Source organism: Ambystoma mexicanum, chromosome 5p, assembly GCF_040938575.1.
Source record: "Ambystoma mexicanum isolate Mex_15411 chromosome 5p, UKY_AmexF1_1, whole genome shotgun sequence".
In the NCBI taxonomy this organism is placed as follows: Eukaryota; Metazoa; Chordata; class Amphibia; order Caudata; family Ambystomatidae; genus Ambystoma; species Ambystoma mexicanum.
Genome location: NC_090930.1, coordinates 1029378656 through 1029404642, shown reverse-complemented (window position 1 = coordinate 1029404642; position 25987 = coordinate 1029378656). Strand labels below are relative to the sequence as shown.

Genomic DNA, 25987 nt, shown 5'->3' with positions numbered 1-25987 from the left:
ATCAAGCAAGAAGAGAATAAGGGAAAGTTTAGAGTGTCTAGCGGAAAATTTGTGACAGAAAGAACAACCGTTTCAGTAGAATGAAATGGTTGGAATCCAGATTGGGTTAATGGAAGACGAGTGTTGTGATCAAGAAATAGACCACCAGTTACAAGATTTTAGAGCTATAAGGAATCAGAGAAATAGGACAATAGCCTTCTGTTTTTAAGACTTCCCGGGTGGAGAAGACAGGACCAGACCAGTAACCCAATGGAAGGAGGGGAAGGCAAAAAAAAGAGCAACAGGAAGCAGGAAGTTGTTGGTTGTTCGGGTGAAGTCAGAGGAGATGGTGGTGGCAGACCAAAAGACCAGCATGAGTCAGGACGTGGATCGGAGTCTGGAGGTGAGTTAGGGAAAAGGTGAGGTCTTGGTTGGTGAATGCAAATGGTACTGTGTTGCGATTGTATGTGCAAGACAGGGGAATGTCTTTGAGGAATTGTGGAGTGTGAGTGAAAAGTGTTTGTGGGAGCGAAAGAATGATTGAGAAAAAGATGAGGTGTAGTAGTAGTATGGAGGAAGGTTTAGTAGTGTGGAGGAGAGTAGTAGTGTGAAGGAGGTATTAGTAACATAAAAAGGGTGAAGGCAGTAGTAGAAGGAGTGGGAGACATCAGAGGGTCAGGCACATGGGGAAGAGGGGGGAAAGGTGGGTGTAAGAGGGGGGAAAAGGTGGGTGGAGTTGGATGCAGGAGAGTAGAGAGAGGAACATAACGGTATCTAGTCTTTGCATCGAATGCCAAAGCATTGAATGCCTTACCATAGAAAAAAAAAAGCATTGAATGCATTTTTTCAATGGTAAAGGGTTTATTTTAATTATAATGGGTTTTTGAGGTTAAAAAAAGGGGCCTGGGGGAGGAACCCCCACCCCCATTAAAAAAAATGAAAAATAAAATGCATTCAATGCTTTATTTTCAATGCTTTTTTTTCTATGGTAAGGCATTCGATACTTTGGCATTCGATGCAATGACTATAAACCAACATAACAATCCGAGACAGGGATAGGGACATCAAGGCATTTGAGGAAGGAGAGCAAGTAAGGTAAAGTGTCTGGAAGGCACAATGCCAAACCTCTTTTAGCACCAAGAACATTAATAGTTTAGGGCTAGTATAGAAATGTACATAGAAAACAGACTGCCTTGAGGATATCACCACCAGCCAGCTTAGAGAGTAGATGTCAATATTTACCATCTACTAAAACGGGGACTAAAGATACCTGGGCTAGGGTGAGAACACGATCTATAGATGAGAAAGTCTTGGACGGCCCTAGCACTCAACAAAGAAAAGAAATAAAAACCTTTGAACCGTCTCTGAGAGTCGGGGTGTTCTTTGTGACACCAGTGACAGTTTGCACTCCAAAAGGTACTTGCAGATTCACATTCCAGCCGTATCCTGTCTCCCAGCACCACAGTGGGGATCTAAAGAAATGTCAGTGTATGTCAAAGTAAAAACTCTTCAGCCTATCAATGTCTGTGGGATTCATGTGCAACCTGCGACCATGACCTTTTAGTAGCTAGAAGACCCCCAACCTACTGCTGACATTTCATGGTCTTCCTAGAAACAGGAGACAAATGTACTCTGATATGATGGAAATGCTGCAAATCTGCAGACGAGCTGTACCTTGGAGAAGCATTCTTACAAGTAACTTTCTTTCCTAGCAGCCTGCAAAACACTAAAGAAAGTCAAAGAGGCACCTGAAGAAGAAAAAAAAAAATAGACCACCTTGAATATCTGCTCCAGTCTGTATCCAAATATTTGCAAGACATGTGACCTGAACATGGTGCATAGCGTTTTACATTGCAGAGAAATGCACTGAAGTCTTCAGCACCCAACATCCCTTCCCTGTAATGCCTGGTGGTAGCACTGTCACAGCAACAAATGGGTGTCCATTTTTAAAAGGATCTTTATTCATACCTCTACAAACCCTGCAGCTCCCCTCACCCTGATACAGGTTGAAAAGGGGGTTTGGTGTGATGTACAGAATAAGGACATATAATAGTATGGGCAGGGATACTTCTCACCAAGTCTCCCCAACTTCTCTCTTCAGATGACATGGCAGGTGACAAGTCCAAATGGAAACAAAACCAAGTCCCTCCCTCCCTACGTCCCTCCATTCCTTCGCTGCTCCACATTTTGGTTTTTCACCTCGTTCTCCCTGTGCTGTCGTCTGTTCTCTCTTGGTCTGCCCCTTTCCAACCTCTATTCTTCTTCCCCCTTCTTTCATAGGGTTCGGCTCCTCCGCCTTACTCTTTAGTGTGGACACCTCCTCCTTGCTCTGTGCCTTGTCCAGCCTCTTCTTGTTTTCTACCTTATTGCTCTTCAGTCCTTCCCTTTTCGTTCTATCTTCTTTCCCAATGTTCACCCCATCCTTCCTTCCTTCCTTCCTTCTCCCCCTCTTCCCAATACTCTTCCTTTCCCCTTCAATCTTCCTGTCCCATCCATAGTCTCTGCTCATTGACCTTCTCTCTTCTCCTACACGTTCAGTTCTTTCAGCCCCCCCACACATCATCCTATACCTCCAACTCATTCTGCAACTACCCCCTCCTTGTGATCTTTCAGCACATCCCCTTCAACTGCACCTCCAGCTCTTACTGAATCTCTACCTCGTCTTGCACTTTCCAGTATCTCTCATCCTTAATCCTCTTCACCACCTTCTTTGCTCTATGCACTGCTTGACACTTTGCGAATCCAACACCGACACTTACCTATGGCAATAATCCATTTATATAATTGTTTACCGACTCACCCTTGGACTGGGGATCACACATGGGGCTGCAGCTGATTATATTCAATCCCTCTAAGGGACTGTCATGTGTGTAATGGATATTTCCCCACAGGTGTGGGTGAATCTCTCCTAGTGCAGCCTTGCATCTGGTCTGAGGGTGCATACGCATTGCGGCTCAGCCAGTGGACTTTGCAGAGAGTTCCAGTGGCTTACATTTTCCTTCTGCTTGTCCCACATCACTCATGGTGACAGCAACGATCGGCCTCTCTGCACCATCTACAATAGGCTTTGCGTTTCCTGGTGTGCTTGGTTAGAGTTACCCTGCTTTGCTATGCTTCTGCACATTGGACTTTTCCTAGGCCAGGGGATACCACACATCAGACTGCTGGGTAAAGAAAAGCCTGGAACTGAAGACAAGTAGCAGTCATTGCTAGGAGAAAGAGGCGTCCTAAGAATCCAATAGTTGAGGATCACTGGGAAGGGACACGCTGAGGAGACGCATGTCTTAAGGTAGCAAGAACATCAGAGAATCATCAGAGTGCTGTTAAAATCGACGATGCAGTGAGTCTGGGAAGTGGCTGTTCCACTGAGGGAGATGTGCTTAATTGACTAACCATTGAGCTAGGTATTTGGAAAAGACTCAGTGGAGGGAAGGGGTAGAGCTGTCCTACCCACCCCTCGGACACTGAGAAGAGACTGCACCAAGAATGGAGGATGAAAGAATTGGAGACCACAGAGAAACATGAGGCATTACTTAAGTGGAGCCTGCAGTAGCCTCAATAGAGAGCAGGAGAAGCAGATATACATGCCAACCCAAATAGGCCGACTAGGCAGAGCAAGTGGTACTCTGGAAAATTGATAATGATATCCCTCAACACAGGTATGCATTAAGATATCAGTGTACTTGCCCTAACAATGTGGGTTCTATGCTAGACTCTATGTAGACATGTGTTTAGTGGACAAGATTTCAGGATATCACCTTGCATCTGAATGCCCCACCACACACTGATACAAAGAACTGTGGTAGCTCATATTCGACAATTTGACACACAAATCTAACAGTTAGGTGGGGGACATCTTGGTTGGCAGCCACATGCCTCAGTATTTGCATAGAGTCATCACTGGCATTAGCAGCAAACATCTACTGTGCACTCAATGCTGTTCATGTTTGTCGGATGCATTTTTCAGAAATAAGCTTCAGAACGCAGAGATAAGAGAATGGAAATGGAGAGGGCATCCCGTTTCCTTAAGGAATGGAACTCCAGGCAGGCTAACCCACTACTTAAACAATTATTAAAAGAAATATGTATTTATTTATTTACATTTATATAGCGTACAAACAGCCCAAGGGCATTGCTGTGCTGTTACAAGAAGGCTTACTTAGTTACATGAGACAACAATAGGAGGCAGGCAAAAAAACAAGAGTGACAAATGCCGACAGCCTAACTGTGGTTCGTGTTTACAATGAACCTGCTGACAGTGAGGTAACAAAGTAAATGACAAAGAATGACAAAGGTGAAGAGGAGTAGGTACCGATGTACAGAGGGAGGGAAGGAGCGGGTTTGTCGAGGAGCCAAAGGAGTTGATGATTGTCATAGGATGTCATTGAATAGTTTAAGAGCACAGTTTTCAGTGTTTTCCGAAAGGATACAAGCGAGGTCTCAGCCCTGAGAGAGTTTGGTAAGGTGTTCCATAATTTAGGCGCAATGTGAGGGAAGCTGGCACCGCCTGCTTTAGCCCTTTTTATTGTGGGAATTTACAACTAATTGGCGTGATGAGCTCTCTTGGGTCTGGAAGAGGTGGTAAGCCACTGTGCGTCATATGCTTCATGTCAGCCAGCGTTCAAAAATACATAACCACGATTATGACAAATAAAACAAATAGAAAAAGAACAACCATAAATATGAAGTTAGTTAAAGGGCATACCTTTGAAGTTCCCAATGAATAACCCAGGAAGAACCTAGAAGAAAGAAAGAGCTTGTCATTTATGATAAATATTATATCATAGAAATGTACATAAAGCATTAATAAAATCTATGTGGACAGGCAGATTTATCAGGCTTCCTCTTGCTCAGTTGGTTACTTGCAGCACAAGCTGACTTTCAATAGGTGATTGCAAGCATAGGGTATGGACTGGTGAGGCCTGTACAATGTTCTATGAACTTAAATCCCAGAGGCAAAAGACAACCATAGATGGGTTCCACCAGCATCTAGAAAGAGCCTAACGTGTCCCTCCCAAGAATCCATTTTATGAAACATTCCCTCTCTAAGGCTAGTCTGATTTTCCAAAATATCAAACAGCAATAACCGTCTTTTTAAATCTCCTCTGCATGTGCTAGAATCTACAACAGCTAGAAATGCCAATTAAAACACAGGGTCTAAAACAATGCAGTTTCTTTGATATAGTGAGCAGCCAATTCTTGAATTGTAACTCAGTCTCAGGGATATAGCACACAGACGTGACTTTAACCAGTCAATCCTTTCTGCTATTTGCAATCCAGACCACAAGTATAGTTTCTGAAAACACTACTTCCTGATCCAGAGATGTAGTGCCCTAGTTCACTGTAAGGGTCAGGTGTCCCGTTAATCTCTCCCGCACTGTCAAGAGACTCCAATCAAGCAATCCCACTAAGTCAGTGCCTTGTCTGGGACGCCCAAGGGAAGCCCTTATTTATACATTTTTATAGCAAGTTATACCCTGGATGATAAACCCTTGTATGACACCCCTCTCTATGAATCCCCCTGATCTCACTGAGCCAAGAAGTAGGTTTATTTTGCAATTTAAAAGATTTATTGGAAAAATTAAACAATATATAAATATCACACTTTTATAATAAATTAATATTTGATAGCACCCTTATGAATATAATGTTGATCAACAATAGATAATCTGACACTAGCACACTTCTTTACAATCAATGAGGAGTTAGTATAGGAAGCATAAGGTAGCAGAAAATACTTTTATGGTTTCAAGGAAAAACAATGGTGGAACGAATGCAGTACAGAAATAACTGATAGGGTTTCACAAGAGATAATATGTTCACTTTTCCCCTGGTGGCAATTCACTCCCCCCCTATGCAATAGAAGGAGATGGAATGAGAACACACAATTTTCAGGAATACAAACAAAATGCAATACAAAGTTCCAATTCCCCCCAGCGAGCTTAAAGGAAAACAGGTATGATTTTAAAGCAGGCAAATCCTTTTAAATGGGATGGCAATGAAGCAAAAATATGCTAAAAATGCTTTGAATTCCCTCTAGATGTTCAGGGTGAGTGAGAGATACTTTAAATCAGTTCAGGTCAGCCCTACCAATGATTCAGGGATGGTTATCAGGTTGAAAACGGGATTCAGTAATGGAAGCAAAAGAGAGATATTTTTACACGTGGTTGAAATGAAGCAAACTGTCAATTCGTGGCACACCCTCCCCGAGTGCGTCGATCGAGATTACGGAGGAACTATAAGGAGTAGCAAGTCGGTTTTAGGTTTGTTGGAAAGCTTAGAATCTTAGCTTTAAAATTAAAGTTAAAACTCGCTTCTAGCACCTACGATTCCAAAGTTACTGACGATTTTATGAAGATAGTTTTTCAGAATGAAATTATGATTCGAAATGGCAAAATGACACTTTACAGGTTTCAAAACGGAGAATGAACACACGATTCCTATGCTGCAGTTCTGGACAGGTTCAAATGTTTTGAATCAGATTATTTTAAGCTAAGAGATTGATTTTGCACAGTTCTGGCTGAGTACTCACACTATGAATTTGAAATAGGCCGTCAGGGTCCGGTCAAGTTCGCTCTCTCTGGTACTGGTTCTCTGGTTTGGATCTCTGGTTCTGGTCTGGTCTGTGGTTCTGCTGTCGGTACTTCACAGTGGTCTGGTCTGTGGTTCTGCTGGTCTGGATCAAGTGGATTCTGGATACAGCACTGCTTCCTGGGTCTGCTACCGGTTCTGGCAAAAGTTCTTGGCAAAGAATCCAACAGCTCGCCCAGCTGTAGAATAGGTTGGTTGGATTGCTGGATTCTGAAGGCCTGCTGAGAAGAGTTCTCAGCTTGTGGGTTAGGCCTTTGCTTTAAATTCTGTAGTCTATCGGTAGTCTAAGTTCTGGATGTTCCTTCTAGATGTTGTGTGGTCCGGAAAAATGCTCCGCAAGAAAATGGAAAAATGAATCTCTTGCCTGTCCAAGCAGTCTCTTTTTATGTGTTTTGAAAGTGGGTGGGTCAGCTCATTCTGCATGCCCAACCCTCTCATGATTTGATAGGTCAAGGATTCTCTGTGACCTGATTTGAGAAGGGATAGTGTGTCAGAGTGAGTCAGAATCTTACAGTCTATTGAAGAAACGCCCCTTTGCTTTTACTTAGAAAATGAATTTTTCATAACTAACAGGTTTCCCAGATACACACGTCGTTGAAATTTCATACACATTTCACAGATTAATTTAAGATACACTCTCACCCAACTCTGATCCCCCTCAGAGCCTGGGTTCACAAATGGCAACATTTTGTGCTTTTTAGTGACTTCGCCATATTGGATTTTCCTCAAATTTTACACAGACCTGCACCCCTTCCCTGAGCATATTACTGGAAATTATTATGTCTCTATCCTAAACACAGTGTCTGCAATATTAATAACTAGCAAGGTTCGGTCCCAGAACACCGTACAAAGTGGAATTTGGGCTCAAATCATGAGGGCATTTTTCATTTTCATGACCCCCAAACTGTACATTTCTGTGAGCTTAATACAAGATTTTAGAAGCATTTAACTTAAACATATATTTGATGCAATATGAATCCACAGTCCTGTCTGGCCCGCCCCTAGGAACTGGGGGAGTCAGGGATCACATGTCTCTACTTCCAGGCAGAGCTCTGTTTACAGTCCACACCCAAAATCAGCATACCACATTCAATTGCAAGGGTCTATTGTGTTGGGTCCAGCAGGCTGCAGGGAAGTCCCCTCCCTCTCAATCAACAGGGCCATGTGATATCCTGCCTCCTGGTGTGGGTCTCTGGGGTGTTAAGAGTTCTCAGGAAAGGCCAGTCTTTTGAACTTTTACTTACATAAGACCCCCTTCTGTTCACTGCCCAGTTCTGCAAGACAGCTCGCCTGTCAGGATTTATAGAGTGCCAGCGCCGGTCAGTGTCCAATGCCGGTACTGCTCCTATTTTTGACAGCTGTCTTGAATTGATACATTTCAAAAGGAAATGATTTTACTTGATAGTATATGATCCTTGCTTGACATGGCATTGATGTGGATCTGTAGTAGAGTAAAGTAAAACACTCAACCATAGTTGGATTTTTGTTTGGTGGTTTCGGGCCCATGATCTTAGCAATTTTTGACATTAATAAAAACGGGTTTTGAACAGAACCATCTTTCTTTACACTGGTGGGTGGAAGGTCAGGGGACCATTTTGGTGTGCGCAAAACTGCACGGTTCTCCTGGATTCTGGCGCAAATGTGGGCTTTTTCACCATCTTGGATTTCGTAAGCCCACAGCACCAAATGTTGCAGCATAATAGTCCAAACATGGGTCAGGACACCCAACAAGCCCCCCCGCCCGACTGCGCTTTGATTTCAAGTCGAGGGGGAGTCGGGTGCAAAGGATGTTTTGATTAACGCGCTGGGATATCCACATCTTCTTCTGATTCCGCAAATGGCAATGTTCAGCATCTTTCCGATTCCGCAGATGGCACAGATCAGCATCTTTTCCTTCATCAGGGTGGATCGATCAGTTCGCCTTGCCGGTCCTGATGAGAGTATTGGGCAGTACCCCGGGCCCCTCGGATCTTTGCTTCCGGTCCCCAGGTCGTCTTCCGTGGTCAGTCTCCAGGTTTTCTTTCTCCTAGGATGACAAAGCAAAGCGGCAATACCTATTCGTAGACATTTCTCCCCCACTATTGATATAGTGGGGCGGCATATACATTTTATAAATCAATAGACATTTACATTCTTATTATTTTTTTTTAAACAAGATATAATTAGAAGACATTTTCATTCAAGAATCATAATATTTTAGAGACTATATGTGGGATATTTTAGGGTTGGAACTGAATTACTCTGGAGCGGCCCCCTCTGGTATTGCGGAGGACTCCTCCAGTTGCTGCAAAGTGTGCCTGGGATGGCAACACTTTAACTGATTTATATGGACCCACTTGTCTTCCCCTTCTGCCAAACTACCTTTGGGGATGCGGATCTTGTAGGCAACTGGGGAGATCTTGTCTATAATCTCAAAAGGTCCCTTCCATGTAGGCAAACATTTTCGCTGTTCGATCGTAATGGGTCTTCATGCTATTAGCTGATCTTTCTAGATTTCGCTGAGCATAGGCAAAAGCATGTTCGAGGTGTTTCCTTAAATTCTCCACATACTCATGAGTTGTGGAGGCATTTATCAATGTCTGCTCTTGGGTCCTGTGGAGCAAATGCTGGGAAAGCACCATCTTGCGTCCAGTCATCAGCTCAAATGATGACATTTTAGTTGCAGATGAAGGGGTAGATCTGATGGCCATTAGGACCAGAGGTAATCGGATATCCCAACTTGGCCCAGAATCTGCCACAAACTTTATTAATATGCTCACAATGGTCTGGTTGTAGCGTTCTACTGCCCCAGAAGAAGCTGGCCGGTAAGCAATATGTAGCTTCCTTTTGACCCCCAGTATCTCCCACATCTTTGTCATTACCTCGCTGGTGAAATGGCTACCTCTGTCTGACTCAATCCTTTGAGGTAAACCAAAACAGGAAATGATGTGGTTAATCATCAGGGCAGCAGCTGTTTCTGCCTTGCAGTTTGGGGCCGGGAGACATTCCACCCACTTGGTAAACAAGCATGTGACTGTCAACATGTACTTGTTTCCCCTAGAGGAGCGAATCACGGGGCCTATGAAGTCGATTTGCAAATCTGACCATGGCAGTGTCATCCCCCTCTTTTGGAGAGGTGCCCGGTGTGTGAGGGATGAAATTGTGCACACACAAGACACCCCTTCAAGTATTGGTTGAGGTCCTGCCCCATGTGTGGCCAGTATGCAACCTCTCTTAAGATTTCAAGTGTTGTATGAAACCCCCTATGACCGGCGATGGCCGCATCATGGGTGTGACTTAACATCAGGCTTCGGAATGAGGTAGGGACCACCCACTGATCATGGCCAGCTTGGGATTTCCTTACCAACCAACCGTCTTGGATACGGAACATTTTTGGACATTTCATCAACACTCTAAGGTCCTCTTTCCCAATGTAATCGGTATCCGTCAGGGGAAAGTTTTCATGGTCCTCAATGTGTTGGTAAAACTTACCAATTATTGGATCCCCCTTCTGAGCCGTAATCAAATCAACATCTGGGGTCTCCTTACTCCATTGTGCAGTTGAAAGATCATTGTGAGCATTTGTCTGGGACCTAGTGATAGCAGTGACCTGGATTTCCCCCAACAGGGACTCTGTTTCGATTAGATTCCCTTGGATGGCCCCGGTTTTGGCCAGCTGATCAGCTAAGTCATTTCCAGTTTTGTCTGGTCCCTCTACTTTGGAATGACCCTTGATCTTTTTCCAGTAGATGGTCATCCCGTTCGAGGTGAACAGATCATCAATGTTTTGAGTTAACTTCCCATGTTTCAAGGGTTTGTTATTGGCACATAACGTGCCTCTGGTTTTCCAATTAACCAGGTGCTCCACGAACCCGTTCCGTACATAATCCGAGTCTGTGATTATGACCAGTTCGTGGAGTTGGTGTTGGACGGCAGTGAGGATGGCTTGATGCACAGCCATCAATTCTGCCACCTGACTACTTCGGGGACCAATTTTATACCCAGCGGAGGGTTCTGGGGACTCATTTACCCATGCATTCCCTACGTCGGCCCCCAGTTCTTTCTCCCCATTGTTGTCAACATGGTAAGAGCATCCATCCTCATAGACAGTGGGCATTCCCTCACACTTGTCTTCTTCAAATACTTTGTGTGGGGAATTAAGGTATGCCTCCATGTTGTCCTTGATTTTCAGACTTTCGTCCTCGAGACAGTTTTCTCTGGCACAATCATGCAAGTCAGCCAGACCTTGCGCGAGGGGACTCTTCTTGTTTTGGCCATATCTGACCTCCACCGGAAAGCCTTGCATTGACAGAATCCAGGAAGTAATTCGGGAATTACTCACATTTCCGGCTCGGATTCTGTCACTTTGGAGATATTGCAGAGGCTGGTGTGGAGTCTCCACTATGATGTGTTCCCCCTGGATGAACGGGCGGTAATTCTTCAATGCCCACACCGTTGCCAGGAGTGCCTTCTCACAATCGTTGAATTTTTCCTCCACATAGGATAAAGTTTTGCACGCATAAGAGATTACTTTATTGACCTTGTCATGCTTTTGGTATAATACTACTGTCAAGCACGTATTAGAGAACCCTGTCTCCAGGAAGAACTCCTTGTTTCTGACAGGGTAAGCTAGGCAAGGTGCTTGTGAGAGGCTTCTTTTGAGCCGTCTTACTGCCTCGGATTGTTCTGGACCCCATTCCCACTTGACCCCCCCCTTTCAAGAGATGAATCAGGGGTCTGGTGATCTCTGCGTAGCCCTCAATGAACTTTCTGCTGTAATTAGTCAGTCCAAGGAGGCTCCTTAGTTCCTGCAGAGTTGTGGGGTCTTTCAGTTACTGAAGTGCTTCCAATTTCTTTTCCTGGGGACAGAGACCCTGAGGAGTAATCTCATGCCCCAAGAAATTAACACGGGTTCTACAGCACTGTGCTTTCTGAAAGGAAAGTTTTGCTCCGGCGGCCCTCAACTGGGCCAGAACATAACGGATTTCCGCTAAGTGTTCCTCCACAGTTGAACTTTTGATGAGGACATAATCTACATAAGCCAGGTTACCCCTCGCACCCAGGTCGGGCATGGCCTTGTGTAGGAAAATGTTGAATTCATTTCCGGAGTTGAGGTATCCGAAGGGAGTCCGGGTCCATGTGTACTGCTGGCCCCCAAAGGTAAAAGCCAGTTTGTATTGGTTCTCCCTACTGACAGGCACGGTCCAGTATCCATTGGTCAGGTCTATTGCAGTGAATACCTGTGACCCCTGAATCTGGGCCAGCCCCTGGTCAATATAGGGCAGAGGCCATCGGGAAGTATGGACCCATTTGTTGAGCTCCCTAAGGTTGGCGCAGAGTCTCCACTGGCCGTTTGGCTTCAAAATTCCCAGCACCAGATTATTGAAGGTGCTGTGGACTGGACGGATTATTCCCCGGGACTCAAGATTCTTAATTATTTCAGTAAGGGGACTCCATGGATGCGAGAGGCAAGCGACATTGCTTCACAAACACTGGAGTCATGCCAGGGTCCTTGGGAATTGTTGTTGTGTGGATGTCGGTGCGACCACAGTCATATGAGTCTACCACAAAGAGATCTTGGAAATCCAAGAAAACTTGTTTCAACTTTTGCTTCTGTTCCAGAGTCACACAGGCATCAGCTAGGTTGACTCTCTCTTCCACCATCTGCCTGAAGCCTGGAAGGACTTCTGGTTTTGCTATCTCAGCGGCCTCCTCCAGCTGGGTGGAGAAGTCCCTGGTCAGAGTGCTGATTTGGACCGGAGGCTTCAGGTGGGAAAGGCAGCCCTCATGGACCTTGAAAATCACCTCATCCCCTCTGAAGTCACAAGTCACATCTTCCTTACCATAAGGGCAAGAAGTGTACACCAGGAAGTTCCCCCCCATGCCGGGTAAAGATCCTGTCTGGTGTTGTATTGTCATCACTGTCACTGTCAAAACAGTCCTTGGGGATTGGTCCTAACAGTTCATTTCCTAAATCAATGGAGAAATGTCGGTCATCAACCGCCATTCCAATAATGGTGCCTGCGGCTAGAGTAATACTCTTTAAGTCACTGTTATCCACCTCTATTGGAATGGTGTCATGTTCTATATTGACTAATGGTGTAGGGTTTACCCCCAACCCTTGCTGTTGGAGAGAAGCATTTAGATAAATATAAGCATCAGGGTTTTTCAATTTTTGTCCTCTTTTAACTTTCACTTCCAGGGAGAATTGTCGGGTCCTTTCTGGGATGGTGACTTCCTCTTTAACCTGAATTTCAACTACATAAGGTAGCAATTGAGCTGACCTAAATGCTTTTTCTGGATCATCAAAGCCCATGGGATTATCCGCTAATCGGGACCAAGCTTTGAAGTTTATTAGGTCCAAACTAATGGCAAAGCGATTGAGAATGTCACTGCCTAAGTAAAAGCCGGCAGTGACATCTCGCACGACAAAACAATTATGGACTATGCTCTTGTTGCCAATGGAGATTTTGAGCACATGTTTGGAATTAGGTGCTTCCAGGTCCATTTCCCATTTGTCTATCAGTTTGAATGCGGGAATGGCTGGATCTTTTGGGAGTTGGCGGAGCATGGCTTCGCTAATGAAGCTCTTACCATTGTTCACACACACTCGGGTGAGAACAGAGTCCTTCCCATCATTTAACTGAACAGGGATGAACAACTGCTGTCCAATTTGCTGAATATCAGCTAGGCTCTGAGCTGATTTCACATCTTTCTGGATTATCGGAGTGGGAATGTCTGATTGTGGATTAGTAAAGAATTTCAGAGTGTTTCCTTCCAGTGTGGAATACCACCTTAAACTGGAACGAAGGTTGATTTTCAGAAATAGAGAGGATCCCCCATCACCAGTCTGTTGTCCTACTGCTATTACTGTCACGTCTGGAATTTGGTTGTTCTGGAGGTGAAATTCTACTTGGTCAGATTTCTGTTCAACCATGTGGCAGGTGCCGTTTAAACTACTATGGTTGACACTCGGTTTTAATTTTATTGGTCAGCTAGTCTGGGTCCAGAGGACCTTGTTTACGCAATCTATTAGGGGTGACAACCTTCTCAGGAGGTCATTCCCTAGTAAACAAGGGGTGCCCTCGGGAGTCACTTCTATGACCGGGTGTTTGACCTTGTGTCGCCCTATTTTAATGTCCAAATCTGCAGTCCCCTCGACGGGAATTTCCTTCCCGTCAAAGTTCTGAAGTTGTCCAGGAAAAGAGGTGAGAGGAATATGGTAATTCTCCCCCCTTCCTGCATTTAGTTCATCAAAGGCCCCTTTGGACAGAAGAGTAGCTTGGGATCCAGTGTCCACCAGTGCCAAAATTGTACCCTGCCCCTGTACTTGTACCGGGGCATAGTATCTTCCCTCCTTCTCCTCAAGGGGGCACAGATAATGCACATTTTTGGACAACTGGTGGGGTAATTTTCTGGTTTTGGACATTGGGAGAGAAGAGATTTGGGCAGAATTCTGTGGAGAGTCATAGGAATCTGCAAGAAAAATTTGGCAACTTGAAAGAGGATATTCGAGCTCCCCTGGTGCCGGTCCTGGGCCGCCCCCCCCCCTTTTGGAAGCAGTCACCAGAATGGGTTTGAACCCGGGGATTTTGATGCTGTTGGTTCTGGGATAGAATGATGGGAGGCGACAGCTCAATCCCCACATCTACCCAGTCTATTGATGTGGTTTTGGGTTCCCCTGGTTCCGGTTCTGGGCCGCCCCCCCCTTTTTGGAGGCAGTCACCAGGATGTGTTTGAACCAGGGGTTTTCGGTATTGTTGGTTCTGGGATAGAATGATGGGCGGCGACAGCTCAATCCCCACATCTACCTAGTCTGGGTTGGAATCCCTTGGGACCCATTTTTCCTTGGGAGGAGTTCCCCCATCTCTGAAGGAGAAGATCCTTTTCCCAGGATCCTCTGAGGATCCCTCTCCCTCAAATTGGAAGACCTGTACCTCCTCCACAAAATGGGTCTGTTTGGGTCCTTTGTTTCTCCTACCTCCTCTCTGCTCCTTGGGTGGCAGACTTTCAGGGGAAGGAGATTTTGTTTCCGGTTCCTGGGTTTCCAGGGGCTGTTTACAAGTGGGGAAGGAAGCTTCCTCCAAGGCTTTACACCCCCCTTGCCCTTGTGCCTCCTCCCTGGGAACCGGTGGGTAGTCGGGGTGCTGCCCCCGTCATTGTTCTGGAGCACCAGGCCCAGAGTTTGGGGCATTCTGCGGTGGCATGCTCATCTGAGGGTTCTGCTGAGCCCTCAGTATGTGACCCAGATCCCGTGCCATATTTTGGACCCGTCGCTCTAACTGTGAAACCCGCTCAGGCTGATACGGGGTTCTATTTTCTCCCCTGGGCTGATCCCGGGAAGGCTAACTATCACTTTTCTGGGAATACCCTGGGTTCGGAAGATTTGGGTACCCCTCCACCCTTGGCCTCCCCTCTCCCGGATTCGGTTGTCTGGGCTCAGGGAACTGGGGAAAGAAGGATGGATGATTTTGGGGCTGGAGGTTCGGTGGTTACCCGGGGAACAAGTTCTGCCCAGGATTTGGTGAATTTCTGCCCTCCTGGGGGAAGTGCGGAGGGACGTTTCCTGGGTTGGGCGCTTGGTTGGATCCTCCTCCTTGGGCCGGAGGAGTCCACACATAACCCAGGATTGGACTGTTTCCCTTATAGCGGGCACTTACATAGTCAGGGGAGTGAGGGACCCCATTTGTGGGACTACTTCCTTGACTCCCTGTCTGTGACTGGCCCGAGGGCCTTCTGGGCTTAGAATTATTCAGTGCAGGCAGGTTTGTAGGCCCCCCATCTCCAAATCTAAAACGGGGGCAACCTTTACCTCTGCCACCTTGGCAGCAGCAAGCAGCAGGGGTGCTGTTGGTTTTGGGGTTTTTGGGCTGATTCTTATTTTCCACTGGTTTCTGCACCTCATAGATGCAGGTGGCTTGTTCAATGTCCCAGTCTAAAAATCTTTTCTCGTGAAAATCTCTCACGAGCTGGGTCATTATGTATTTGGGTAAGGCATGGAAAAACGTATTAAATTCTTTACTGTCCGTGCGTACCCTTTTTGTAGTCTGCGCAAAAGCACGTTTTAACTCCTGCACATATTCTTGTGGGGCCTGATCCTCCCCACATTGCAAATTGTAGGCTGCCTTGCGAGCCTCTTGGGGATTTCTGTGAACAGAAAAATGTTTCAAGATGGCTGCCCTGTAGGTGGACCATCTTGAATGATTTTGGTCATCCAGCCCCGCAAAGAAACTGCAGTATTCTGGGGAGAATGTCCATTTGACATACTGAATGCAGCTACTGCTGTCTTTCAAATGGAAAGTCTCCATCATTTGCTCATAAAGCTCCAAGTGTTCCCAAACAGAATACTTGGCGTTCTTGTGATAAGGGGTGATGACACTCCTTATTGCCTTGATCTGCTTTAAGGGGTCCTTAAGCAAGGCCCTTTTTGGTTCGGGTAACCCTGGTCCACTCATCTTCTGACTCAGAGGCACTGCTCCCAGAGGTGCCCGTCTGATCTTCCAGGTTTTCCCGGATTCTGCGAGCCTGGGAATGGCTGGCAGAATGTGGGGACCTAGTCTCCTGTGTCCTGGGCTGCTCAGAGGACTCTTCAGATCCCTCCTTGCTGCCAGGATTTGACAGGTACCCCCCCACTGACCTAACTGGGCAGAGGTTTTCAGGATGCCCTTAGTGGGCCTACTCTCCTGGGGTTCCCCACTAAATTGCACTGTGCTTAGGTGCCCATACCCGGATGCCCGCCCATCCATTCCTGGGAGGTACTGGCCTATGAACCCCATACGTTTGGCTGGATAGTAATCTGCCCTCCCTGTGGCCCTGTGCTCATGTGCGCCAGGGGACATGGGGGTGGCAGAATCCAAGGACTGAGAGAGATGAAGGCCTCTAGTACTAGGGCTCCTGAGGTTCTCCTCAGGTGTTTCCCTTTCCCAGCGAACTTCATCTCTGTCAGCCCCTGCTCCCTGTTGCAATGCAAGAGCCTACGCTTTCAGTTCCTCAATTAAGGCCTTACTAGACTATCAGTCTCTCCTGCATGGCTACCTGTTGCTGAAGCCTATCATTGTGCTGACAGAGAGCCTCATTTTCTCTCTGCGCCTCCTGATTGGTCCTGGAATATTGGGCCAGTCTTTGCTGCAGGAGGGTTACCTCCTGAGTCCCATCACTACTGGCCTGTTCCCTTCCTGCCAGAGCATCTTCCAACCTCCTGCTGTGCTTTAACAAGTTCTGATGCTCTTTTTGGAGGTCACCCAGTCCCTGGAGGGCCAAGTGATTTTCTTCAATTATTTCTTTTAATTGGCAGACTTCCTGGCCGAAGGTGTCCCTTTCCTGACTAAGAGCCTGCATCTGTGCCGCCAGGTCATCCCTCTGCCTTTGAAAGGCACCAGCTTTCTGGCGTTCTTGATCAAACTCTGCCTGGGTATCCAGGTCTTTCAAAATCAATGTATTGCTTTCCTCTTTCTCTCTGTCTAGTCGGATTTGCAGGGTGGCTACCTGCTCTGTGCATGCCCTGTTAAAGTCTAGTTGTTGCTCCAGCTTTTTCTGGCTCTGCAGTAGGGAGTCCAAACCTTCTTGGTACTCCTTCTGCAAGGCCAGAAATCTGGTATCCTGGTCAGCCTTTTCCTGTTGCAGGATATCCATATCCTCCTTTATTTTAATAATATACTGCCTACTATCATTTTCTGACTCCTGCCTCCTCTGCAGGCTCTGCTCAGAAGAGACCAGGTCAGATTGGGCCTTCTCTAATGCCATCAGTTGCCTATTTGCCGGATCTTGGCCTTCAGCACATTTGTCCTGTATGGCTCCCATATATATATATAAATATGCTGCTACCCTGGCAATCTTGTTGTGCTCATCCTTGGCCTTAGGGGCCATATATAGTTCACTCAGGACCACATGTAATGGACCCTGATCTCTCCATATGTCTGACCCTGTTTCAGTGATCTGGGGTGCGATTGCCTGCAACCAGACCGCCTGGTCCTGATGAGCCCACTCACCTCTCACAAATAGCTTATGTAAGAGGTGTTCTCTGGCTATTTTGATATCTACCAAGGTCGTCATTCTTGAAATTGATTTCCTTCCTGACTTACAGAAGTTTGTATCTTATTTTGCAAAACAGACCGTTTTCTTAGAGCATTCCTTTGAGGGGTGTTTTTACAGTGTAACACAGCGTGGTGATCCAACAGAATTTATATATCCTGTCAGTTAGCACACTGTATTAATCTGCACAAGTGATAGATCTAATCCAGAATCCCCGGCACAAGCCCCCAATCTGTCAAGTGACTCCAATCAAGCAATCCCACTAAGTCAGTGCCTTGTCTGGGACGCCCAAGGGAAGCCCTTATTTATATATTTTTATAGCAAGTTATACCCTGAATGATAAGCCCTTGTATGACACCCCTCTCTATGAATCCCCCTGATCTCACTGAGCCAAGAAGTAGGTTTATTTTGCAATTTAAAAGATTTATTGGAAAAATTAAACAATATATATATCACACTTTTATAATAAATTAATATTTGATAGCACCCTTATGAATATAATGTTGATCAACAATAGATAATCTGACACTAGCACACTTCTTTACAATCAATGAGGAGTTAGTATAGAAAGGATAAGGTAGCAGAAAATACTTTTATGGTTTCAAGGAAAAACAATGGTGGAACGAATGCAGTACAGAAATAACTGATGAGGGTTTCACAAGAGATAATATGTTCACTTTTTCCCTGGTGGCAATTCACTCCCCCCCCTATGCAATAGAAGGAGATGGAATGAGAGCACACAATTTTCAGGAATACAAACAAAATGCAATACAAAGTTCCAGTTCCCCCAGCGAGCTTAAAGGAAAACAGGTATGATTTTAAAGCAGGCAAATCCTTTTAAATGTGGTGGCAATGAAGCAAAAATATGCTAAAAATGCTTTTAATTCCCTCTAGAGGTTCAGGGTGAGTGAGAGATATTTTAAATCAGTTCAGGTCAGCCCTACCAATGATTAAGGGATGGATATCAGGTTGAAAACGGGATTCAGTAATGGAAGCAAAAGACAGATATTTTTACACGTGGTTGAAATGAAGCAAACTGTCAATTTGCGGCACTTTTCCCCCGATTACGGAGGAACTATAAGGAGTAGCAAGTCGGTTTTAGGTTTGTTGGAAAGCGTGGAATCTTAGCTTTAATATGAAAGTTAAAACTCGCTTCTAGCACCTACGATTCCAAAGATACGGACGATTTTATGAAGATAGTTTTTCAGAATGAAACTATGATTCAAAATGGCAAAATGACACTTTACAGGTTTAAAATCGGAGAATGAACACACGATTCCTATGATGCAGTTCTGGACAGGTTCAAATGTTTTGAATCAGATTATTTTAAGCTAAGAGATTGGTTTTGCACAGTTCTGGCTGAGTACTCACACTATGAATTTGAAATAGGCCGTCAGGGTCCGGTCAAGTTCGCTCTCTCTGGTACTGGTTCTCTGGTTTGGATCTCTGGTTCTGGTCTGGTCTGGTCTGGGGTTCTGCTGTCGGCACTTCACTGCGGTCTGGTCTGTGGTTCTGCTGGTCTGGATCAAGTGGATTCTGGATTCAGCACTGCTTTCTGGGTCTGCTACCGGTTCTGGCAAAAGTTCTTGGCAAAGAATCCAACAGCTCACCCAGCTGTAGAATAGTTTGGTTGGATTGCTGGATTCTGAAGGCCTGATGAGAAGAGTTCTCAGCTTGTGGGTTAGGCCTTTGCTTTAAGTTCTGTAGTCTATCTGGAGTCTAAGTTCTGGATGTTCCTTCTAGATGTTGTGTGGTCCGGCAAAATGCTCCGCAAGAAAATGGAAAAATGAATCTCTTGCCTGTCCAAGCAGTCTCTTTTTATGTGTTTTGAAAGTGGGTGGGTCGGTTCGTTCTGCATGCCCAACCCTCTCATGATTTGATAGGTCAAGGATTCTCTGTGACCTGATTTGAGAAGGGATAGTGTGTCAGAGTGAGTCAGAGTCTTACAGTCTATTGAAGAAACGCCCCTTTGCTTTTACTTTGAAAATTAATTTTTCATAACTAACAGGTTTCCCAGATACACACGTCGTTGAAATTGCATACACATTTCACAGATTAATTTAAGATACACTCACGCAACTCTGATCCCCCTCAGAGCCTGGGTTCACAAATGGCAACATTTTGTGCTTTTTAGTGACTTCGCCATATTGGTTTTTCCTCAATATTTACACAGACCTGCACCCCTTCCCTGAGCATATTACTGGAAATTACTATGTCTCTATCCTAAACACAGTGTCTGCAATATTAATAAATAGCAGGGTTCGGTCCCAGAACACCGTACAAAGTGGAATTTGGGCTCAAATCGGGAGTGCATTTTTCATTTTCATGATCCCCAAATTGTACATTTCTGTGAGCTTAATACAAGATTTTAGAATTATGAAATCATGAACCAAGGAACTGGCAAAATTCTAGATGTCAACGTAATTGTAGGGGTGAAGCGATTGAGGAAGGAAATTGAGGAGGAAAGTTGTAATAAAAGTTTGTAAGAAACTAGAAATTGCAATAAAAAAAAAAATAAAAAAAAAAATAAAAAATTAGTACAAGATTTTAGAAGCATTTGCTGCAATATGAATCCACAGTCCTGTCTGGCCCGCCCCTAGGAACTGGGGGAGTCAGGGATCACATGTCTCTACTTCCAGGCAGAGCTCTGTTTACAGTCCACACCCAAAATCAGCATACCCCATTCAATTGCAAGGGTCTACTGTGTTGGGTCCAGCAGGCTGCAGGGAAGTCCCCTCCCTCTCAATCAACAGGGCCATGTGATATCCTGCCTCCTGGTGTGGGTCTCTGGGGTGTTAAGAGTTCTCAGGAAAGGCCAGTCTTTTGAACTTTTACTTACATAAGACCCCCTTCTGTTCACTGCCCAGTTCTGCAAGACAGATCTCCTGTCAGGATTTATAGAGCGCCAGTGCCGGTCAGTGTCCAATGCCGGTACTGCACCTATTTTTGACAGCTGTCTTGAATTAATACATTTCAAAAGGAAATGATTTTACTTGATAGTATATGATCCTTGCTTGACATGGCATTGATGTGGATCTGTAGTAGAGTAAAGTAAAGCACTCAACCATAGTTGGATTTTTGTTTGGTGGTTTCGGGCCCATGATCTTAGCAATTTTTGACATTAATAAAAACGGGTTTGAACAGAACCATCTTTCTTTGCACTGGTGGGTGGCAGGTCAGGGGACCATTTTGGTGTGCGCAAAACTGCACGGTTCTCCTGGATTCTGGCACAAATGTGGGCTTTTCCACCATCTTGTATTTCCTAAGCCCACAGCACCAAATGTTGCAGCATAATAGTCCAAACGTGGGTCAGGACACCCAACAGCACTCAATCTCTTCACGTGTGAACGCAGTTATGGGGAAAAAGGTCATTTCGGAAAACTACCAATTATAGACTCATTTCACCTGCGGTTTACATGAGAAAGGGCTCGTAGGTAGCAGATGAACCAGGATTTGTTAAAGGATGCAACCATCATGCAAGAGGTTCAGCTATTCTTAGATGTTGTGTTCCCACTTTCAACACAGTGGAAGATACTTCAGTACAAATTATATGCATATGACTTAGTGAGCCTGCCGTGTGTTATTTTACAACCTTTTTCTATAATGAAATTCTCTCATACTGCATTCTAGTGGCTTATTTACCACTTCAATACATACAAAGGCAACACTCCTTTTCTCTTCTCCATCCGAAGCCTGGCATGGCTCGGGGTGGGGAGATCCTCGCTCTAACAAGTACAGGTACATGTTGAAAGCAAGAGCATCCTCCAGAAGTCAGAACGTAAATTCAGCCCAACAAGCAGTACGTAATCTATAAAATGGTCTAAAAGGAAGTATCCTAAAAGCAATTCAGACACCTGCTCATCCATTGCACCAATCTCATTGAACGTCACTGCCGCTTATTACGTCATAACCATGAGATCATGCTAAAAAGAGGACATTGAATTAAAAGGAGCCACTTTACAATGGATCACTTCATTTTAAACAGAGTGGATGGAGCACACAAGGCCCATTTTTAGATCATGTCCCTGCAAATTCACATGTTGAGTAGCCCAATGATTCAGTATTTTGCTTCTCATTTAAAATATGCACGACTCCTGGAACTTTTCAATAGCTCAGACCTCATGTCTCAACAACACAGACGACACCCAAATCATCTACAAGCTCACAAACAACCCTACACAAAATGTACCAGCTCCAGGCACATGTCTCACGTACACAGACTGCTGCATAACAACAAGCAGACTGAAGCGTATCCCAACCAAGACAGAGCTTGCAATTTGCGGCACCGCCCTACACCAATCCTCTTACCCAAAAAAATGGGAACGTGACCTTGACCTACTGTTAGGCAGAAACCTGTGCAGTTTCCTCTGGGACCACTGCAAAAGATTTAGGACTACAGGTGTTTGGCAGTAAACCCACTTGGTAGCAGTCTGTACCACACAGATTCACTTGGTAGCTGTGGCTGAGCAGTCAGACTTCCCTCAGGAAGAGTTAGGCAGCATACAGAGTATTCACAATAGGTCAAGAGAACACAGTAGAACAAGTAAACACTGACCAGGGCTTGGTGTAAAAGAGATATAATTATTTATTTAAAACCATATCTAGATATCTAGAAAAACACATAGGCACTAATAGTAAGCAATTCCAAAACACTGTCACTAAAAGATATACACTCCGTTAAAAGAATATTAGACAAGTCTTAAGTAAAGCCCCACTTATTTTCAGACAGCCGTGAGCGCTTAACGTAGATGGCACTCTAATAATTTGTTTAAAAAGGGAGAGAAGAGCAGAGAACAAGTTGAAACAGATCCCAACACTTTTATCAGAACATAACAAGAGAGGAAGGCAAAGTAAAACCGTAAAGTTAGAGTTCAAGAGGCCGGATCCACTTTCAGAGGATCCAAACGAAATGTGTCCAAGGTCACACGGTTGCAGTGCACAAAAGTCTTGTAAAGGTTCAAAAAGGAGTTGGACCAAAGAAAGGGACCAGTTAGAGGGTCAAGGCGGCCAGCCCAGTCCAGAAGGTTAAGGAGTTATTATTACCTTGTAGCAATCTTTAGAAAGGGAGGCCTGGCGGACACGGTACCTTAAAGTGGTGAGAACGCTCCAGCGGGGGCAGTTGTTCCTGGCAGCGGGTGCAAGTCGGTGCTTCGTCCGGGGGAAGAGAGGATCTCGTCGTGGAGGAAGACAGGAGTCCATTGCACTGCCAGGGAAGAAACCAGCCATGGAGTTTCTCAGGTACAAGGAGCGGTCCAGTGATTCATGGTTCAGTGGTGAGTGGCTATCCGGCTGCCGGGGTGCTTGGAACGGGCAGTTCGACCACAAACCGGGCTGGGGTGCGAAGAAAGAAAGGTAAACTGGTTGTACCCACCAGTCAGGGGAAGAAGCCTCTCCAGCAGGGAGATCTTATCTGTCGTCGGGAAGTGGCGAGTCGCTTCTGCAGGGCTCCACCGGTGGTGTCGTCGTGGTAGGTCGGCTCAGCTTCTCCCTCATCGGATTCTCAGGTCCTGTGGCGACTTCTGAAGTTCCAGTCCCCAAAGCCCTGCTTTTATGCAGAAAACCCCCATTCACTCAGCCTAGCTGTCACTCAAACATGCTAAGTGGTGAGCCGGCCGGCTCACCACTTGGGCCAATCACACAAGAGTGCGACTTGAGTTACCAAGGTAACTCAGTCCAGGGTGCCTAAACTCCCTCCCACACCCCCTGTGGTACCCAGACAGAGTGGCACCACTTTTGGAGGCTTCTGTGGAGAAGCCCGCCAAAAAGTGGAACAAAGGGCTCGACTTGGGTTGGAGTCACAGAAGAGAACACAAACTCCATTTTAGAATCGAGTCTTGGCAAAAAATACCAACCGGAGAATTAATATTAATTAAATAAACCGGCGGTATGTTCGAGGCCATGAGAATTAAATAATTAAAGTTGGTAGCCTCGAACAATGGGAAAATCCCATAGGAAAATATTTGCGGTCGAATATAAAAAGTAGTTTCCACTGCCACCAGCCAAAACTCGATCAGGGGGGACGGAGACGTGCCCCCTCGACTAACAGACCCCGGGGCAATCGAATTGCCCCGACCAGTAGGTCCACAATATGATGGTTTGTACTGGTTTCTGTTAATAATTTGGGACTAGCAAAGTCAATGGTGACTTTACATGCCCTGGGAGACAGTAGTCAGTCCCAGGGTATGGAGTCTATGGTGGGGTGTCACTACGACACCCCTGTGTTACTGCACGGAGGGTGCTGTGTAACACACATAGGAAAAACACACGAGACCCTATGGAGACAAAGGAACCCATAGCCCATAAAACACATTACCAGTCAAAGGAATACCATTAATCGTGTCCAAGAGTGGGAGGAAAAGAGTCTCACTCTTGGCAGGAGGAAAAAACCAAACTCCAGAAATCCAGCAAAGCTGCTAGGGGACTCACTAGGTTAGGAAATTCAGCCTAAAGAGAGAATTCTCCCTAACACCTACAAAACTGCCAAAATACCCAGACTTTTTATTGACAGCACCCTGATGCTTAAAACAGAGGCTAAAGCCATCAAAAGGTGATACTGCTTTCAACTATGAATGATTCGGCAAATTATGTCTTACCGCCTAGAACCATGGCAGTCATTGCACTAGAACTCAAGATAAGACTATACCAACATCATCTACCAAGGGTTCCCGGATTAGCTACTTGGCAGAATGCAAGGCGTCCAAAACACAGCAGCTAGTCTGCTTCTGACAGACTTCAAAGAACAACACATCACCGAACACTTCACTGGCTGGAGATCAAACATAGGATTGTGTGGTGAATCTGAGGGACTCATCACCGATTCCCCTGCGGTGACCTCCTCTCATGTAGCCAGGGGATGGGAGCCGCTACCTGATCCTGACTCTGGGGTGGTTATGTGATGGAGGATCACATCGGAGGGCACAACTACCGGGGAGAGGGGATGACTCCATTGGATGAGACACGGCATTCCCCCCTTTTCCCTGACAGAGACCTTATAATATCCAAGCTCTTGATGGCTTGTTGTCACCCTACAATTACCCTCTTATTGTGAAAATCAGAAACCCCTTGCTTTCTGTCAATCAAGACAAAACAAAACTCCATGTATACCTCATACATCCACAACACACATTATTTCTGACATTTCTTTATGTAAGGTTGTTGAACAACATCAGTTTAGAAATCCAATAATATTATGGACTTCAACTCCCATAAAGCCTCTAGTACTGAGACGAAGAAGAGGACAAAGTTAATGCAAACGAAGCAAAACTCAAACTTTAATGTGCAGACTGGTTCTTCCGTTGGAACTAAAGTGCCCGGGACTTTTAAAAATGCCATCCACAATATCAAGAAAGGCATGGGAGAAAACCATGCAGAAAAAAGTGGACAGAGAAGATGGGCACATTCGTGAGACGGCTCATGAACACGATTCACACATTGTAACGCTCACCTGATTCCCGCAGAGGCGCCGGTCTTGACTGGGTGAATGCCGTATCTTCAAAGGTGATGTGTAACACACGGTTGGCTCTTTGGGCTGGACCTCTGTGCACTGTATGTCTGACTCGAAGAGTAAGATGTCTTAGGTAAGTGAACGCCGAGCTCTCCATCTGCCTCGGGGCAGGGTGCCATAACCAGTTTCTTCACTGGATAAGGGGGCAGGCCTCTTGACCTTAGAGGACTGCTGTCGGTCGTTAACTGCACGAACGGTAAGTTCTGGGCACTTTAAATGTCTTAAAAGTCTTTTGTAATGATATCTCTTGTTTTGCAGGGTTCTGGCGATGGCGGATGGCGGGCTGATGAGAGTTGAGGATCGAACCCGCGTGAGGAATAGAAGCGCCCGGAAGCACGTAAGTAAGCGCTTGTAGCCTGCTTCACGATGCGCACTAACTGTCCCTTTTATCTTGCAGGTACAAGTTCGGAGCTTTAGAGAAGCTGAAGGTTGCTGGAATACCCACTGGATTCGGCGTGGGAAGGAGTAATGGCACGTGAGTAATAAAGTTGCCCAATGTCTTTAAACGCACCTTCTTTTGTCTTTCAGATGCGGGATGCAGCGCCGAAGGCCTCCGGGGCGTGCGAAGAGCTGGTAAGCTTTTGTCTTTCAGATGCCGGAATGCAGTGCGAAGACCTCCGGAGTATGCGAAGAGTAGGTAAGCCTTTGTCTTTCAGATGCCGGAATGCAGCGCGAGGCGTTGGTGACAGCCGATGGACCAGGTAAGAGATGCGCTGCCACTGAAGACCGTAGTGCTAACCTGTTCTTTCTTTGTCTTTACAGGTGCTGCTGAAGACTGGATTCCAGGATGGTAAGCCTTTGTTCCCTTAGGCCCAGGATCAGAAGCAGAAGACACGATGAGCGTTCTGCTGCAGAGAATGCAGAATAACGCAAACGTGGTTTAAATAGCCTCCTGTAGTGCTT

The 25987-nt window shown here is 45.6% G+C and overlaps 1 protein-coding gene across 2 annotated transcripts in view; it reads right to left on the bottom strand.

The window, feature by feature from the left end:
* DUSP22 (dual specificity phosphatase 22) overlaps positions 1–25987 on the bottom strand; it is a 479337-nt gene that overhangs the window by 337716 nt on the left and 115634 nt on the right. For both annotated transcript variants that reach the window (XM_069613516.1, XM_069613517.1), the window contains one exon: positions 4685–4718. In XM_069613516.1, the coding sequence (XP_069469617.1) occupies positions 4685–4718 (34 nt within the window). The remainder of the gene's footprint in view (positions 1–4684; positions 4719–25987) is intronic.